Source organism: Mandrillus leucophaeus, unplaced genomic scaffold (assembly GCF_000951045.1).
Source record: "Mandrillus leucophaeus isolate KB7577 unplaced genomic scaffold, Mleu.le_1.0 Scaffold509, whole genome shotgun sequence".
Taxonomy (NCBI): Eukaryota; Metazoa; Chordata; class Mammalia; order Primates; family Cercopithecidae; genus Mandrillus; species Mandrillus leucophaeus.
In genome coordinates this window covers 1,660,651-1,681,489 of record NW_012105464.1, presented here as the reverse complement: position 1 = coordinate 1,681,489, position 20,839 = coordinate 1,660,651, and the positions used below count along the sequence as shown (strand labels likewise).

General features: G+C 33.5%; 1 protein-coding gene across 1 annotated transcript in view; it reads right to left on the bottom strand.

Annotated features, from left to right (window-relative positions):
- Positions 1-20,839, bottom strand: part of CFAP47 (cilia and flagella associated protein 47) — a 428,524-nt gene that overhangs the window by 341,039 nt on the left and 66,646 nt on the right. The window contains exons 17-21 of the mRNA XM_011996297.1: positions 20,123-20,245; positions 18,747-18,878; positions 15,008-15,085; positions 11,959-12,103; positions 10,668-10,762 (exon numbers count right to left, since the gene is read on the bottom strand). Coding sequence (XP_011851687.1) covers positions 10,668-10,762; positions 11,959-12,103; positions 15,008-15,085; positions 18,747-18,878; positions 20,123-20,245 — 573 coding nt within the window. The remainder of the gene's footprint in view (positions 1-10,667; positions 10,763-11,958; positions 12,104-15,007; positions 15,086-18,746; positions 18,879-20,122; positions 20,246-20,839) is intronic.

The window sequence follows — 20,839 nt, the reverse complement described above, 5'->3', positions numbered from 1 at the left end:
ATTTCTCTACTGACAAGTGATGATGAGCTTTTTTTATGTTTGCTGGTCACATAAAAATGTCTTCTTTAGAGAAGTGTCTGTTCATATCCTTTGATGGATTAAAGACTTAAAAGTAAAACCCCAAACCATAAAAACCCTAGAAGAAAACCTAGGCAATACCATTCAGGACATAGGCATGGGCAAAGACTTCATGACTAAAGCACCAAAAGCAATTGTAACAAAAGCCAAAATTGACAAATGGGATCTAATTAAACTAAAGAGCTTCTGCACAGCAAAAGAAACTAGCATCACAGTGAACAGGCAACCTACAATATGAGAGAAAATTTGTGCAATCTTCCCATCTGACAAAGGTCTAATACCCACAATCTACAAGGAACTTAAACAAAGGTACCTGGTTTTTGATGAAACAGAACAGACTTCATTCAGAAATTATTGTGTTTGTCTCTTCTAACCTTCTTGGGGGTACATGAAGGACTGATGCAATGTGCTTGCCATGTTTTGCCTATCTTTGAACTCACTCAAGGCAGAAAAGCAGTGAAATTGCTCAAAAATATTGTAAGATAAACAAAAAACCCAAAGCCACCTGACAGAATATTATGGTTGAGACATGCAAATACTACCTAAAGGCTGGAAATAAAAGTAGGGGAGCTTTTAGAGAAATTAAGGCATTTAAAACTGCCCTGGAGAATTTAGAAAGCATTAAGGATACTCAGAGTAGGAAATGTGCTCAGAAAATACCTGAGAAGTTGCTAAACTTTCATCTTTGTCTGACTCTAGGTTAAGTTCAAGTGGTAAATAAAAACTAAGAAATTGTTGTAAACGACCTCACTAACTGCTAAAGAAGTGCCTCAGGACACTCTATCCAAAAAGACTATGATAGGTGTTTTTGTTTATGTGTCCGATTATTATTTTAGTTCCAGGCATTCAAGGAAATATATCTCAAAACACTACTCAACACCAGCTAAAGGAACAGACGCTTCAGTGACTGTGCATAGCAAAGAATGTATTCTTTGCAATAATAGTTTTGAAAAGTCAATAAACAAATGGATGACTACAGCCTTCATTAAGCAAGAAGAGTAAACCCAGGGAAAGGAGGATAATCTGATGTACAGAGTTACCATATTATAATATTCAAATGTCCAGTTTTCAATAATCAAAAGCAAAACAAAACAAAGATTATGAAGAAAGTCCAGCCATAGGACTTATTAGAAAAAGACTTTAAAGCCACTGTCTTAAATATGTTCATAGAACTAAAGGAAACCATAGAAAAGAACAAAAGAATATCATGAAAATAATGTATACACAAAATGAGAATATCAACAGAGAAATCACAACAATCAATAAAACAAAAGTTGGTGGTTTAAAAATATTTTTTAAATGACAAAACACTTCGGGAGGCCAAGACGGGTGGATCACGAGGTCAGGAGATCGAGACCATCCTGGTTAACACGGTAAAACCCCATATCTATTAAAAATACAAAAAAAATTAGCCAGGTGTGGTGGCGTGCACCTGTAGTCCCAGCTACTCAGGAGGCTGAGGCAGGAGAATGGCGTGAACCCAGGAGGCAGAGCTTGCAGTGAGCCAAGATCGTGCCACCGCACTCCAGTCTAGGCGACAGAGCTAGACTCCATCTCAAAAAAAAAAAAAAAATTACAAAACTTTAAACTAGTCTGACAGTAAACAAATGAAAGGAGACATGAATAGCTAAAATAAAAAATGAGATTATAGACATTACTATCAACCATATAAAAAAGGGTTAACTCAAAGACAATACCATTATTATCTCTTTAGATTCAAATTTCAATTTTGAAAATAAAATTATAAATTACATAATTTATTAGAAATTTAAATTGATAAAAATAAAATTGCTCTATACTAAAGCTGAAAATGCTACAGAAGTAATATCAATGCTAAAATATTTACATATTTATGAGAAAATTCTTATTGCATTTCAAGTTACATTACAAATAATTTAAAATAAAAATTCATTTTTTCTAATGACATGCTTTAAACTTTGTGTTGATTTTTTTTTACCAAAACCTTACATTATTTAGGTTTAAAAAATATTAAGATGGTCAACCCTGTTACTTCATGGTACCTTAGTAAGCTTCTAGAGGTGGGAGGTAGAAAACAGGCAAGAATGTGAGTATTTTAAATGTGAAAAGGGAAGAATAATAGTACTTCTCACATGCCAAGACCTCCAAGATCATGACAACAAGCATTGATGGGTTCAGAGGTACATTTATCTAGTGCTGTGCTATACTCATAAACTCGGTGCTGACAATCTAAATAGTTTTAAATAAAATGAGGAGCTGAATATTATTAAGTGCATATGTTCAGCTCTAGTCATTCATATTACCCTAATAGGCAAAACACTTGGGTTTCTATTTTTATTTAACTTTAACTGGCCATACCACTGTCAATTCTATTTTCTGTCATAGAATCTTATGTACAGTCTATTCTTATAACCAAATTATAGAAGCATAAAATACTGCTCATATGTTATTTTCCTGGAGGTTTCAACTCTTTTGTCAAAACAGCAAGCAACTCATTCCCATGATAATCTATTTCTGCAGTGGCACTAGCATGCAGACATCAAGGAATAAATTGCATAAAGATGTAGTATTTCAGATTCAAATACAACCTGTTTTGATATTTCATAGCTAAAGAAAAAACAACAAAAACGTTGATCTTATTTCCCTGGAATCTTAGTATTTAATCAGCAGTAGCTAGTTATATTTTGTGTCTCATTTCTGTTTTTCCACTTCTGGCTCATCTGCTTTTTTTCTTAATTTGAGTATTAACATCATACATATTATAATAGTACTATTATTTTAGGCTATTATTTTATTTTTAAGGCTTTTTTATGTATTAATAATATGGACTCATATTTTAAAGTCAAACACTGCTGAAGAGTATGTTTCCCAAACTGTCATCTTCATCTGATCGCTGGATGGAGATTAGTTTTTAACAGAAGCTGAGGGGACTGGAAATGTGAAGAAACAGAAAATTAGAATGATAGGACTCGTCTTTTCTTTCAATGTGTCACTTAGTTTCTTCCACATCAATAGAAATATGAAGAAAAAGGAAGTACGAGGTCAGGGTTCTGGATAAAACTCCATGTGGATACTGAAATCACTCAGAAAATGAGATGAGTAGGGTGCCGGATATACTATGAGTCTGGTTGGCAGTGACCAGGAGCATGTCTGAAGATGACTATTCACAAGAGACCACTCACCAGAGATTTCACAAGAGGGGAACTGGCAAACTCACACAATAAAAGTTCAAAGTTCAAAGAAGCAGGCTTTTTAAAATTATTTATTTTATTTATTAATTTTTTTGAGACAGAGTCTCACTCTGTCGCTCAGGCTGGAGTGCAGTAGTGTGATCTCAGCTCACTGCAGTCTCCTCCTCCTGGGTTCAAGCAATTCTCCTGCCTCAGCCTCCCTAGTAGCTAAGATTACAGGTGAGCGTCACCATGCCCAGCTATTTTTTGTATTTTGAGTAGAGATAGGGTTTCACCATGTTGGCCAGGCTAGTCTCGAACTCCTGACCTCAGGTAATCTGCCCACCTCAACCTCCCAAAGTGCTAGGATTACAGGAGTAAGCCACCACACCTAGTCAGAAGCAGGTATTTTTAACAGATAAGGACCCTCTAGAAAAATCACCCAAGGGAACAAGGCCTCCAGAAAGGATCACTTCTAGACCCACAGCAAGATTCATAGGAAATGCTATTTTAAAAAACGGTGCTGTGGAGATAGCCATGTTCCCAATAAGAAGAAATCATGAAGAAAAAGGAAGCTCAGAAAAATATAGAGGACTTAGAAAAGTGTGGGGATTCTAGAGGGCAGAGAAAAAGGGAAGGGAAACTAAGTATGAGGGGAATCAGAGCTGACAGAGAAGCTATTCACAGGATGCTCCAATTTTGGAAAATGACTGAAATAAAGAGGAATCTGAGTCATGATGAATTGAGTTGACAGTTATTGGGGCTTGAGTCTTCACTGTCTGTCTTTAAGTCTAGTGCTGGGTCCGAAAGTTAGGGATGATAGGAGTGGAAAGCTGAAGTTATGGGATAGGTTTAACACAGGACCACACTGATGGCTTTATTTTAAAACATCTGATGTTGTCTTTGTTGATGATTGTTGGTGACTGTCAATGATAATGACTGTTGGTAATTATCGAGATAATTCAATGTACTCATCTCAGCCCTTGTCTCATAAGTATGAAGTGCTTCTCCCCCCTGAAACATACAATTTTTCTGAAACTGTGTGGTGAATTCACAAGGCTAAGGGTTAATCCCTGCCTTCTCTGATTATCAAGTATGTATAGGTGAAAAGTCATACTGGACTTGTCTTCTCTTAACTGACATCTTCACACACAATTTGTATAGAATATGTTTTTATCCAAAGTAGGTCTATAATTACACAGAATGCCAAATTAGAAGGTTCCATGATTCCTTCGCCCGTGGAAATCTTCTCCCTTCAACAAAACTGCAAGAATACAAGACTTATCTTTTACACAGAAACTAAGTGACACATTGAAAGAAAAGACGAGCCCTATCATTACAAAATCACTGAGGTATTCAATGAGGAAGGAAAACTTTGAACATTTTGTGATGTGTGCTATTTTAAGTGATTTCCCAGATGTTGTCATGCAAAGACAGAAATACCTCAAATTGAAAAGGACATTCTAATGAAGTCAGATTTCAGTACCCAGTCCAGTGTTGGTAGACAGAGATGTTTATGAATTGAAAAGGAGTAGGTGTCATTCAAATGTCCTTTTCTTTAATCCATAAGGAATTATTCTTAGCTTCCTGTAAGAATGATTGTAAATCTAGAATAACTGTTATGAAAGGTTTACCCAAGGTTCTGCATATCCTTAAATCACAGATAAAGGCTAGTAGGAAAAATAAAAAGCATGAACAATTCTCCCTCACATTCAAAAACTGCAGGGAAAATACAGAGCAACAAAGATGAGAGTTGCAAAGAGCTGCAGAGTAACTAAGCCACTGAAGATGAACTAGCCTGTGCTTCAGGGCAGAACTTGGGTTACAGCAGCAGGAAAAATAAGAGTAATAATAGGGAAAGATCTATAGTAGTGCTGTCCAGTGAAACTTTCTGTCATGAAGAAAATGCTCTGCATTGTACAATAGCCACGTGTGAATCTACAGAACGTGAAATGTAGGTATTGTGATAAAGAAACAACATTTCTGTTGAGCTTAATTTTAATAAATTTAAGCTTTAATTCAAATAGCCACATGTAGGTAGTGACTACCATATGGGAAGTACAATTCTATAGACAGACACATTAGTAGCCCACAAGAAAAGGAGGAGCTTGAGTGACTTACAGAAAATAAACAAATCCATTTGAAGATGCCAAATACAACTGCAATTGACCACTAGCACTTCAGGTTGTGCTCAAACCTGGTACAGTGTAGGAAAGGAAGGTTTACAACTAACAATAAATCAATCATGTATTGTTGATTTCACATTTTCCTGCTACATAGGTCAACCAAGAGAGCATCAATTTGCTATTTACATTTTGACACATGCACAAAGACAGACAACTTACACCTAGCAATAAATATAGTGGAAGACATTTGAAATGACTGGAAACCAGATAATCAATCTGCCTTACTGGCACAGATTTATAGAACAAATTCTCAAAGGGTGTGTTGTCTCTGCAGGAGTTTATATGTTCTTCTCATTGTTGAAGTGAATTACACTCCAATACAGTGAGTAAATCTTCTTTTAAAATACCCAGTTAACATAGAATGATTCAGAATCTAAGCAAAGTGTGGCACTCCACAGAAGTTTAAATATCTATAATTCATTTTAATTTTATAATCAATTTCTAGAATCCTAAACATTAAGAAATACTTAGAACTTTTTAAATTGCTGACAGTGTTAGTGAACTATTGTCTAAATATATTATATATAATACATTCTCCAAAAAAGTCATGTAAGATACTTCAATTGCATTATAGATTTTTCTAATTTTCAATGATCCTTAAGAAAAATGTTTTATATACATTTCAATTATATGAAAATATAAAATCACAATATAGACTTATTAGAAAAATGTATAAACTTGGCCTTAACAAAATTTAAAAAAACCTATAAATTACTGCACAACACTTAGGTTTTCTTCTTGTTGAAAGAGTGTGTGTGTGTTTGTGTGTGTGTGTGTGTGTGTGTGTGTGTATGTCTGCATACTTCTATGTACATGTGAGATATAAACATTATATAGGTGAATGACATACCTTAATTTATCAGAATATTAACTTGTGAGAAAAGACTTACTTAGTTTCTTTTTATTTAAAGGGTTTTTAAAAATCAGAATAATAAGAATACATGTTTGAAAAACTAATCTTACCAAGTTTATTTTTAAAATAATGAGCATTCCTTTCATTTCACCACTGCACACATGTGCACACACACAAACATACACATACACATCCAGATGTAATCATTAGTTGTTTTAGACTTACTGCAACATAGTTAAATAACCTACATAGAGTGTCATGAAACAAGCTGCAATAAATTTAAAGTGATTTAAATGAATTAAAGTGTGTTCTCTAACTATAAGGGAATTATATTAGAAATCAATAAGAGAAACAAACAAATATGTGGAAATTAAACAAGACACACCAAATAACTAATAGGTGAAAAATAAATTATGTGAGAAATTGCAAAACATTTTGAAGAGTAAAAATGAAAATAAAACATATCAAAACTTTTGGGGTAAATGTAAAACAGTATTTAGAGGAAAGTATGTAGCTGTAAAACCTATATTTAACAAGTGAAATATCTCAAATCAGTGCCCTAACATTCCACACTTAAGAATAGAAGATCAAATCAAACAGAAAAAAATAAAAAATAAAGGATAAAGTGTAAATGAATGAAATAAAGAATCAAAAATAATACAGCAAATCAGAAACACCAAAAGTTAGATCTTGAAAATATCATCAAAACAGACAAACCTTTAGATATGCTGACCAAGATAAAAAGAGAGATGGCTCAATTTTATAAAATCGGGAATGAAAGAAGGAACTAAATTATTACCTACCTTACAGAAATAGAAAAAATAACACCATTAACACATGTATGTCAATATATTAGGTAACTTAGATGAAATTTCTCAAGAAGAAACAGAACATTTTATAACTACAGACCTATAACAGCAAACAGATTACATTAATAATTTTTTTACACTTCTAACAGCTGTATTGTGATATATTTCGCCAAAAGGGTACAATTCAATGGTTTTTAGTAAATTTATAGAATTGTGTATTCATCACCATAATTAAGTTTTAGAATGTTTCCATCACCCCCAAGAGCTTCTTCATGCCAATTTGCCTAACTCTAGGTAACCACTGATCTACTCTATAGATTGTCTCGTCTGGAAATTTCACATAAATGGAATCATACAAAATGTACTCTCTTATATCTAGTTGCATTCACTTAAAATAACATTTTTGTGGTTTATTCATCTAGCAGGACATATTAGCAATTTGTTCCTTTATACTGTCAAATAATATTCTAGTGTATGGATATACCACATTGTGTTCATCCATTTATCAGGTGATGAACATTTGGGTTGTTTCTACTTTTAAGCTATTGTGAATAATGCTGCTATGAGCATTCACATAAAAGTCTTTGTATGGACATGAATACACATTTCCCTTCTTTTGGGAAGAACTATACCTCCCTGGTTAGCTATATTCTTAGGTATTTTATTCTTTCTGTAGCAATTGTGAATGAAATTGCATTCCTGATTTGGCTCTTGGCTTGGTTGTTGGTGTATAAAAATTGTAGTGGTTTTTGGCCTGTTGTAGTGGTTCACACCTGTAATCCCAGCATATTGGGAGGCCATGGTGGGTGGATTACCTGAGGTCAGGAGTTCGAGACCAGCCTGGCTAACATGGCAAAACCCCATCCCTACTAAAAGAATATACAAAAATTAGCCAGGTGTGGTGGCACACACTGTACTCCCAGCTACTCGAGAGGCTGAGGCAGGAGAATCACTTGAATCGGGGAGATGGAGATTGCAGTGAGCTGAGATTGCACCACTGCACTCCAATCTGGGCAACAGAGTGAGACTCCATCTAACAAAAAAATAAAAGCTTGCAATTCCAGCACTTTGGGAGGCCGAGGTGGGCAGATCACGAGGTCAGGAGATCGAGACCATCCTGGCTAACACAGTGAAACCCCCCCATCTCTACTAAAAATACAAAAAATTAGCCAGGTATGGTGGCAGCAGCTTGTAGTCCCAGCTACTAGGGAGGCTGAGGCAGGAGAATGGCATGAACCCTGGAGGCAGAGCTTGCAGTGAGCCGAGATCGTGCCACTGCACTCCAGCCTGGGCGACAGTGTGAGACTCCATATCCAAAGAAAAAAAAAACGAATGCTAGTGATTTGTCCACTGATTTTGTATCCTGCAGCTTTGCTAAAGTTGTTTATCACCTTAAGGAGCTTTTGGACTGAGACTATGGGATTTTCTATATATAGAATCATGTCATCTCAAAACAGGGAAAATTTGACTTCCTATTTAGATGCCCTTTATTTTTTTCTCTTGCCTGGTTGCTCTGGCCAGGACTTACAATACTAAGTTGAATAGGAGTAGTGAGAGAGAGCAACCTTGACTTTGCTGGTTGTCAAGGGGCACACTTCCAGCTTTTGCCCATTCAGTGTGATGTTGGCTGTGGGTTTGTCATAGACGGCTCTTATTATTTTGAGGTATGTTCCTTCAATACCTAGTTTAAAATTAATATTTTTTTTAAAAAATGCTGAGGACTAGATGACTTCAATGATGAAATATAACACCAATTTAAATAATTAATTCAGTCCCTCACAAATTCTGCCAAAATAGAAGTGGAGACACCGCTCTATAATTCATTCTAAGAAGCCAATATTAGCCTGATATTCAAAAAAAAAAAAAGGTATCAGAAGAAAAAAAAACAATAAAGGCTAACTAACTATAGACCAATGTTCCTTACAAGTATAGATGCAAAAGCCTTCATCGAAATACTAGAGAATTGAATTCAGCAATATATACAAAGAATTATATCTTATGATCTAGTGAGATTTATTCTACAATACAAGGTTGGTTTAACATTAAAAAATCAATCAATATAATACACTATATTAATAGAATAAAGGACAAAAACATGACCATCAAAGTGGATAGTAAAATTAACAAAATCCAGGTCTTTCAAAATCAAAATACTCAATAAACTATAAAATGAAACTTCCTCAACCTAATAAAGGAAATTTTTTTAAAAAGATAACTGTTGCTAACCTTATATTTAAAGGTGTAAGATATATGCTTTCAGGAACAAGACAAAGAGGTTTTTCTATTCAACATTATCTTATCTATCTTATCTCAACTTAAGTACTGAACTTCAAAATAGCAAAATTAATCTTTATCATTTTCTAATACCCAAACTCATCCTCAAACTTTATTTTTTGCACCTGAAAGCCAAATAACAGCTTACATTGTTCCTGAAATCAAATTTAATCTCAGTAAAAATAACATTACCAAAAATTAGACTATTAAAGATAGTATTTAGTAGCATTCAATACAATTTTATTGTGCTATTAGTTACTTTCTCTTAATTTTAATCTATACCTATTGAGTAGAATCAATCTAGCTATGTTGGAGTATTAAAAAAAAGTTTTGACATAAGAATCTTATACTCTGATTGCCATATAGAAGTTTGATTCTTGCTTGGAAGGGTACACCAATATGCTGTTTTTTGTTTGTTTGTTTGTTTGTTTGTTTTTTGAGATGAAATCTCATCTTGTCACCCAGGCTGGAGTGCAATGGCGTGATACTCGGCTCACTACAACCTCCGCCTCCCGGGTTCAAGCGATTCTCCTGCCTCAGCCTCCTGAGGAGCTGGGATTACAGGCACCCACCATCACACCTGGCTAATTTTTGTACTTTTAGTAGAGATGGGGTTTTACCATGTTGGCCAGGTTGGTCTCAAACTCCTGACCTCAGGTAATCTGCCGGCCTCGGCCTCCCAAAGTGCTGGGATTACAGGGCAATACGCACTTTCATATCATGCGTAGAGAGAAGCTCTCTCCTTGGGCACTTCTGTTAGAGAATCTATGAAGCAAAAGCCTACCAGAGTTGGCTCCTGAAATCTGACCAGTGGTCTCCCTTCCTTCTGGGCACATTTCAGAATAGATTTTTTGTCTGTTTGTTTGCTCTTGTTTTTAAATCACTAAACATCTAGGGGTACAAAATAAAAGGAGCCAATATCATAGCAACTCCTCTTAAATCTTCACAATATGTCTTTGATAATTTCAGGTAGTCGTTCACAGAGCATACACCACTCAAATATAAGTACAAAGCACCAACTGCCTGGAATGTAACTTTCCTCTCCTTCAAAATGTGTAATATCTTGAATTTTCTAGATAGTATAACAAAGACCACACAATCATAGGTCCCCTGTACATGCCCTCTGCTCCTCTTGAGGCACTCTGCAGCATGAGCCAAACCCTCCAGCAATTGTTTTACTGAATTAAGGTATACCCAGGCATGCTTACAAGTCAGAAAGAAAAACCCTCTACAGATAGATCTTGGGTGATCTTTAATAGGTTATTGGTTAGGAATATCCATAATTGCAGTAATATGAGGAATAGAAAACTGAACTTACTTGTGTGGGAGAAAATGTTATGCCACATTCCAGAGATGTGTTTTCCTCTAATTCGAAAGAATATATATAAGGAACTGCAGAGTCTTTAAATTCTTCTATAAGAGGTGAAAAAGTACATATATTCATAACAATCAAAAATCAATTTCTAAAATATTTGTGCAGGGCTATGTGAAGATGCTCGGTAAAGAATTGTTCTAAATACCAAGATTCTAATTAGCAAAACTGATATCTATACATGGAACAAATATACAATCCGCAAAACAGTGACAGTAAACTCATTAAAAAATAACTCCAAAGTTCAAGAAGCATGTTATAGTCATACTCAGATGAACACAAATAGGAATAAAGCACAAGGTCAAGTAATTAACTAAATCTGAGGTCCCAGTAACAGCTCAGAGACTCCCTTTCCAGTGAAAGTTGATCAGGAAAGAGTCAGATCACCTCTGACGCCTCAAAGAGTCCATAAATAATACAAATGCATATCCATTACCTCACTGATAGACTTACTGTTCACTTTTTAAGGATATGTAAGATGTCTTACTTATTTTTATGGACTCAAATGCTACTATCTTGCCTGTAAGTGGGATTCAACAAATATTTAATGAATAACAAATGACTAAACCAATGATTAGGAAACTTTCTGTAAGAATCCAGATAGTAAATATTTTAAGCTTTGTGAGACATATGGTTCCTATCATAGCTATTCAACTCCGCCAGTATAGCATAAAAGCAGCCATAAGCATTATACAAACAAATGGGTCTGTGTGTGTTCTAATAAAACCTTATTTATAAAAACAGGTGTTGGGTCATATTTGGTTCATAGGTCTTATTTTGACAACCCATGGAGTAAACAGATAAAATGCACTTATAAAAATGCATATTTTGTTTAAATCTAATTTAACATAAAGATATCTAACACATGAGTAAATACATAGAGATAGCTCCCCAAAGACATTTATCTAAAATTATTGAGCAATTAAAACAAATGATTCATAATTTTATATTCATTTAAGGCATATACTTATATATAACATACTTAACTTACCATATTTAACCCACTAATAAGAACGGTTACATTTCATGTATTACCCAAGTGTTTTGATATTAATAATGATGTATTTCCACAAATAAAACCATGATGAGTTACAGAGTGTAAGAAAAACATGCAGTGGTCATTAAAAAACATTTAAGAATAACTTCCCTTGATTGAATTAGTTTTAGAAATTATACCACAGGGCAATTTAAAACTATTTTCCTTTTACAATAATACCATTATATACAAAATATATACCTGATTTGTCTTTAAGATCCATTGAAAAATCTGGAAAGTCTTTTAGATTAAACTCCACTCTGGCACGTGTTATACCTTTGTTTTTTATTACAAATGGAACAGTCTGGGTACCACCAATATAGGCGCCACCGAAATTAAATACATTCTAAAATTTAAAAATAAAAATTATTCGAAAATAGAATAATAGTTTATGAAAACATAAACTAAAACTTGCAATGTTATGTTTATCAAGGAAATTATTAACTGCAGAGCAGAACCCTATAAAAATTAGTCACATTTTCCTTCCTCTCCCCTACCTCCCAGATGCCTCCTACATGTAATAAGTTAATAAATCCTATTAATTCTTCCCCTTTCTTCACCTCTTGTCCATATTGTAACTATATGAAATTAGTAAATCATCACTTTTCATTTAGTTTCTAGATTTTCACTTTTCTCAAACTCTCCCCTTCATAATGAAGCCATATTTAAACTAAGTAAGAATTTGATCATATCACTTCTTGTTTTAAAATTTGATGGTTTCTCACGATCTATAGGACCATGTCCAAGCTCATTAGCAGGGCTCATAAAGCTCACCATGGCCTTCTGCTTCCTCATGTTCCAGCTTCAACTAGCCCCACTCTCACCTTATCACTTAATATTTCAACAAGCTGTATGACTTGGCATTTCCAACCAATACCTGATGCTTCACCCTTCTGTGTCTTCACCCTTTTGGTGCCCCTTCTGTCAGGAAAGCCTTTCTATAACCTGCAATTGCCTAATAAAATATTACACATCCTTCAAACCCTAGTTGAATAAACCACAATTAATCATGCTGTGCTCAGGACCAATTCTGTTTCTTATATTTACTTACATTATGATATCACATAATTTATTTATGTATTTATTTACTTATCTGTCTCTTCTATTGCACCTTAGCGTGATTCATTTTTGTATCCCTAGCACCTAACCAACATCTACCTTACATAAACAAGGAATGCTTATTAAGTGTATCTGAGCTGTAGCTCATACACAAGGCACGTGCTTATATCACAAAACTCTTTAGAATTCCTCCTTGTAGTAGAGTTACTAAAATACCACGGAGTTTCTTAGTGAAATAATTACATACAGCATTTAAAGGAGATTGAGACAACAGCATCCTAATATTGAGGAGAATTCCATATGAAGGTAGACTGGCTACCATTTGTTTCACTTAAAATGTCAACGCAGTTGTATATGTAAAATTTCTAAAATCCAAAATGGAAAACGAAAGTTTGATGTTTTGTATATGTAAAAATAATCACTCTTCTTATCCCATTCAAATAAGCATATATGCAAATGAGCATTGTATATGTGCTCATTTGAGTAAAATGTCCTAGTTGTTATTAAGACACATAGTCAACGCCTTAGCCATTACTGTATAGTTAATAAATGTATGGCTAAAAATATCTAGTGATGTGTGAATATTATTTTTTAAAGTCAGCTATGTCTAAAATCTATAAAACAAAGGAATATTGATAAAATATATTAAAGTCCTATAAATTATTCAATTGTACCATAACATGCAAAGCATGCCCAAAATGACTTTAGGAAGAGAAAAGAAAGCGATTAAAGACTCAATATTATCTAATATTTTTCAAGGAAGGATGCCATAGTAATGTAAAAAAACCACTCTGGATACTACAGAGTTTCATCTCCAGGAATCACGACAGCCTTGGACAAGCTAACTTAGTATGTGTTAGTCTACCCGGACTTATGCCTTCACCATTGAATAAAGAAAGGTTATAAAAGTATAAGTTAAAGCTATACACTGGAATTTTGGTGATGCCATTTAAATGCAGACTAGCAGTAAGCCCCCGACCTGAGGCAATCAGCTGACCTCTTTATCATCATTTTTCTGCTCAATTTAGCTCCACACCAATAAGGTAGTAGGTGTTAATAGTACTAGTGGGAGAAAAAAACAAAAGTACAAATAACCCCAAAATAATATGACAACTGCTCTGATGGTGATCTTCCCAGGGCATAAGATGTCTGTAATACCTTAAAAATGTCACAATGGGGGGTCCTACTTTGAAGAATCAAGGAAAGTTTCTTTGAATAGGTAAGTCCAGATCTAAACACTAAAGGGCTGGCCAGAACAACAACAAAAAACTGGTGTATGTGTTTGTGTGTGTGTGTGTGCACTCTATCAATTCTAGAACAAAATTTTTTCAGAGTACATAAGATAATTCAAACATAAATGTGACTCTAGTTCAGAAAATGCAAATCAATACCACAGTGAGGTATCATTTTATACTCAACAGATTGGCAAAATTTAAATCTGACAATATAACTTGTAGAATAATAGAATTTGGAGCAATGGAAATTAGAGAGGAAATTTTAGGAATAGTCTTGTGAAGTCAAACACACTCATAACTCTGTCTCAATAACTCCATTCCTAGAGAACCTCTTGTATGTGTACCTCAGAAGATAAGCATATAAATGTTCACAGCTACAGTTTTTGCGTTTGAAAAAAAAAACAGAAACACCTATTGGGATGAACAACTGAATGATCATGTAAATTATAGTACGTCTACACAAATAACTATTATGCAGTATGACAATGATTAACATACCGTTACACACAATTAGGTGAATGTTAGAAACACAATATTTAAGTAAAAGTAACTCACCAAAGGCTACAAATAGTACATCTTTGTTATAAAGCTCAAAAACAAACAAACTAAATAATTAACAATGAAAGCATTCATATTCATATTTATCTGTTATCATTATAGGCAAGTGGTTATCTCTTATAAGGGACAGGATCATAATGAAGATGATTTTAATGGTACTGATAGTGTTCTGATCCTTACATGCAGTGGTAAATTCTTAAACCTTCATTCAATATTCTGTTTCATCACTTACATTTATATGACATATATTAATTGTTATTTTTAACTTTATATATAGCAATTTTTAAAAATTATACATTGGAAAATATTTTTAAACATAAATGGGCTAACTAGAAACACATAACAAATAAAAATCACCACACTCAGAGTTTCGTCACACAAATAAGTAACATACTCACAGGATCGATTTCTACATCAGCAATTTCAGCAGATCCACCAATCCTAAGGTCTATAACATTCGCATGACGAATAGCAACCTTATTCAGGAGAAATACAAAACTTTGTAGAAACCACATTAAAATATAATCATAAGTTGCTGAAGTATTACCTGGCATTTATATAACTTTTTTTTCATTTAAATAATAGTAACATTATAACTGTACAAGACTTTTCTGGTAATTGTCATCCCATTTCTTGTTTTGTAAAATTGATACTCCTAAGAAAAGTGAGTGTTTAACCCCTTAGAACCACCATAAATGTGATTAGTTGATGGTTTGTGAATTTGAATGCAGAGTTCTACCTATTTGACTAAACTTTATTGCCACTCCTTGCAGTACAACTTTTATTTCTCTAATTTCAAAGCATTATTCAAAATTTTTAAAAAACAAACAACAGGAGAATGGTTGCCGTATATATCTTCCCCTGGAAAGATGCGAGTATGCACAACAACCATAATAGTAATGATAGCAGCTAAAAATTGCTGTGTATATGGGTTAAATACAGTGAAATCCTTTTTAATACTCAATATTCTATTAGATAACGACTGTTAATACTCGTAATTTTAAACTGAGGAAATTGACTCTTGCAGAGACCAAGTATTTTCTTTTTCACGAGATCACGAACTTGAAAGCAGCAGCAGCTAAACTAAGGGCTGCCTGAATATTTTACTTCCAAGAAAAGTAAGATAGCAAATTAAGAATTTAGTTGTATAATTCCTACAAAATAAGAACTATGGAGTATCTGAGCATACAGTTGCTTAAGCACAGTCTCAGCAGTGTAAAAATATAATTCCCTGGAAGCCCTGTCTGTATTAGCACAGGAATGAGTCAAGGTCTAGATTTAAATTTAAATATATGTTATATCTAAGAAAGCAAAGTGAGTGTATTTCACTCTTCCACAGAATCATTGATACTGTTTATACGCAAAGAAATCACAAAATACCATTTTTCAGAGTTACTGGGAAAATCAATATGCCAGCTAGATAGCCTTATTAAAGTTTCTGCATTCATAATGCTATATGATTGCCACATTTTATTCAGAGTATATAATACATAAAAAACATATTTGACTAAAATCAAAAGAAGCATACCTTAATGATTCAGAAGAAATTACAAATTGACATGTTCTTCATTAATACACCCCATACACAAGTCTCAACTCCCTATGGCTGCCTTTTACTCACCTCCCAATCATTCCTTATTCATCCAAAACTCCTGGCTGTCATAGCTTATTCACCACCCTAGACCATTGGTCTGTTGACATTTTCATCTCTAGAGACTTAAACTACACCCTGGACAACATCACTCCTCATAAATGCACAACCTCTGAAACCATAAATTCATTCATCTGTCTCATTTTTACAACTCCCTCTCTCCTTTGCTTTCTCACTCATTGTCAGAGACAATAGTTCCTGGATGTCACATATCGAAGAGACTTTCAAGCCTGTGATGTGTAATATTCTCCCAATCAACCCCAATTCACCTTTCTCCTCTATATTTTTCTTTATTCAATTTCTTTCAACTTTTATCATTCCAACTTCTCAATTATATATTTGGTTCACTTACACACATCTGGACCCATAGAGAGACAGTAGAAAAATTCTCTTTCATCTCTATGATGAATCGTCAGCCTTCAGACCAGTATATATGTGTGGCTGCCTCTTCACTAGACATCTCTACATGAAGATAAAAAAGATGCCTCCAACTCAAGCAAACATTTTCCTCTAATAGGTGTCACTCACACTCTGATCTCTTTCTCTCTAAATGTTGCCACCATCTGCCTCACTCTTGACTTACCCATCTTATTTACATGGGACCCCTTTTCAATCACCAATCCCCATGTATTTATCAGTTTCTCACCAGTTTCTCTTGCCTGGACCTCTTCAACAGACTAATAACTCTGCATTCCATCTTTCTGGTCCCAGCTTACTGCTCTATCACCAAAGTGATCTCTAAAAAATGCAAATCTCATTGTGAAATCCCCATAGTTAAAGCTTCTACCTCTTAAAATGAAGCTTGGGTTTCTTAATGTTGATAAGGCCGTGTATGACCTAAAACTTACACGGGTCATATAAGTACATTTTTTCCCACTATCATCCATTTGGTAGTATAATCTAGTCATGTTAATCTTTAAGTTTCTTATGGCTGCATTACAGTTATCTCTCTCACACAAGCCTTAACACGTGCTAGCCTTGAATAACCTTTCCTCCTCTCCTCCTACACCCTACTACCATCCTTTTAATCTGGCTTATTCTTAACTTCAGGTATCTTTTAGATATACCTTCCCCTAGGGAGCTGTCTCTGATAATTTAAGACTGGGTTGTGTATCTCTCTTGTGTACTCCCTTAGCCTGCTACATTTCTTCATCACAATACTTATTATAGCGTATTTTAATTATTTATTGAGTTGTTGATATTCCCCACCAGATTGTAAACTCTTTGACATCAAAGACCCTGGTTATCTTGTTCATCATTGCATCCTTAACATTTACAAGAGATTGGTGCATAATGTGAATGTTGAATGAATAAATGAGCCTCATTATACTACAATATTAATAAACATAAGATTAGAAAAAAACAGCATAATCCTCTAAAATATAGTGAGAATTAAGTTTAGTAAAACCTATATTTTTGGTGGCCATTTTTTTTATTTTTCCCAGAATATTGTGTTTAAAAGTATTCTACCCAAGTCTGAGATAATATATCACAATATATAATTTATAAACATTTTCAACACATTTATTTATGAAAATAAGATATTATTCTTAAGTGATTTGTTCAAGGGTTGGGGAAATCAGTTTTTATTATATTAAGTTACCTATTATTTACTCATGTAATGTTATGGTCCATTCAGGGAAAAAATGTAAGATAAAGTTAATTCATTTTGATCTGGAAACAGTGTATATATTATTTTTAATGTGAGTAAATACAAACAGTTGATCATAAGATTGACCAAGAACACGCTAGTCTTTGAGTTTTACAATTAAATTTTACACATACGGGTCTTATGTATTTTATGTGTCACTTAGAGAAGTGCCTAATATCAGGGTAGTATTTTTCATTTACATAATTCCCAGAACATAAAGCAGTAAAACATCTTATGTGTGCTCTAAAATATAGATGTTAAAATTATATAGCAATTACACATAATTCACATTATTAAGACTATTTAGAATTAGCATTGCAAAATTGATTATTTTTTTCCTAATCTACCTAACTAATGCTTTGAAAAAAGCAACCCTCTTCTCTGTGACTATCTAGGGTTCGTCAAAACTCAGAAATGACAAATATCATTGTGATTTCATAAGAAAGTGCCTCATATTGATGGAAGGTATCCATTTCAACTTAGTAGAAATTTCCATTACCAACTTCACCAAAAATATTTTCTGCAAATCCTCTCCAAGTTCTGCTATCCAATTCTTCATTAGATGATAAAGGTAAGTGGCTTTTCTTAATCTCCAAAACTCTACTTCTTTAAAGCTAACTTAATTTCTAAAAAAATATACGTTTTGAAAATTGCTCTTTAATGTTGTAACTTTAAATACCATTCCCAATAGAAGAAAGAATTAAAACAAGTTTTCTAATAATAAACATGTGTACTCCATTTTGTAGCATTATACCTACCATTATAGATAACTTAAACAACCAACAAACCCACATAGACATATGTAAGGTGCAAAAACTCATATGTATGGACATACCTTTGCTCTTGTATCAAACTTTTCTGCTACAGTGGGTTTACAGGAGATATTGAGAGCAGTTATTCCCCCAAATGGAACTATTCCTTGCGATGGAATAATATTAATGGTAGGCAACAGATTCTGACTACAAACCTGTAATTGAAAATTTGTAGAAAAGCTACATTATTCTTTAAGAATATAGTTTCAAAGTTTTCATAGGAAAGCCTCCACACCACTACCTAGAGAGAAGATTTCCAGGCACAGGTCATAAAATGATTTTGTAGTAGTGTTTGAAAATACCAAAGGTACAAATAGTTTGGACTAAAACAAGAAATTGCAACCCTATCCAAGAAAACAGAATCTTCAGTAGTGACAACTTCCAATTCAAATAGGATGCTGAAGTTTATTATCTGGAGTGCTTTCAAGACAGCAAAATTTACAAAGATGATATTTCTGTTTGAGAAGATGACAACATTCTACATACTACTTTTGAGAGTTTGTCTTTCCCTGATCCCAAAATCTCAAAATAATGTTACTGAGGAGGTAGGATGATGAAGTAATCCATTGGTTATCTCCTTGACAGAAAGACTAATGTCTAAGATATCATTTTGATCTTCAGAAAAGTTCTAAGTAACTTACCAATTATTTATTGTATGGATTTTCATAGGCCAATTTAAACCTATTTATCATGCTTTAAGCTAGAATAATTTAAAGGGAAAATGGCCAAGAGACTTTTGGGACTAAAGGAACAAAGAGACTATGTAGGTAAGAATTAATTCTAAAGCAGCAGAGTAGAAAAGAGCATCCTTATTTTTCAGTTTTGCTAAAGACTTAATTTGGGCAGGAAAAGACACATTAATGTAAAGCTTGAATGAAAAATATCAAATGCTAACTTCTACTACTATTACTGGAAGGGGAAGCTGGTCTTACTACATTTTTCAATTAAAAAAAAAAAATCACCACTTTGCTCCTCTTTCCATTTAAATCAGAAGCAACAACCATAAACATACTCTCCAGAATGGCCTTGATCTAGGTCCCGGGTGCTACCATAATGGCCCTGATTACAGAGTGAAATGAAAAGGAAAATCATATAACTAAATATGGAGTGTAACATTAATTAATAATGTATATTTTAAAACTTAAACATCTATTTTTTCAATAAAACCAAATAACAGAAAAAATAAAAGGGAAAAGAGAAGAAACAGAGAGGCTAAGGAAGGTAGTGAGAAAAATTGTTCTTACAAGAAATTAACAGGACAAACTAGATGAACTATACTCAGATAAATTTCATGTGAAGTATCTAAAAATTAGCAAAAGTGAAAAATAAAGTATTAACTTCATAGTATTATGACCATGTCATCTGATCCAAATAAGAAATTACCAACATCCTATGTTACCTTGAAATAAGCATGGTTTTGTCCTACATTTTGAAGAATGGCTTTCCTCCAAGTTGTTAAACCTTGAGGGCAATTACTAAAGAGTATCCTTGGCTGCAAAAGTAATACTTTGGTGCGACCAAGCTAATAACGAGAGGAGGAAAGAAAAAATACAATTAAATTAATGGTAAATAAAATACTTTAATTGTTTTGGTCACAAAAATAAAGTATTCTAATTTTGAATATATATTAACCAAAGATATAATTACTAAAAGAAAATAAAATAAAAATTATAATACTCCTATATTCTTTATTCAGTATGTTCTAGCATGCAAAATAAATCACAAATCAGGATTATATATATTAGTTTTGATGAAAAAGTACCCACGGTATAATGATTTTATTTTCCAAAATTTCAACTAAATCTGTAATAATCTAGTTAAGATGGGGTAATAACATCATAGGAGATATTTTATTTAGATATTTTGGCTGTAATAATAATTAAATATTTAGATATTTAGAATTTAGATATTTAGATATTTTTAGGTAAAATATCTAGATACTGATGGTAATCATAAATAATGGGAATAATAGTAATAATAATATTATTGTGTACCCAGTATTAACCAGATATATGATTAATTTTTACTTACATTTCCACTATGGTCTACCAGTCCAGAAAGTGCTCAGAGGGAAGCTAGACTATGCTTATGTTATCCATCTTTAAATACACAGAGC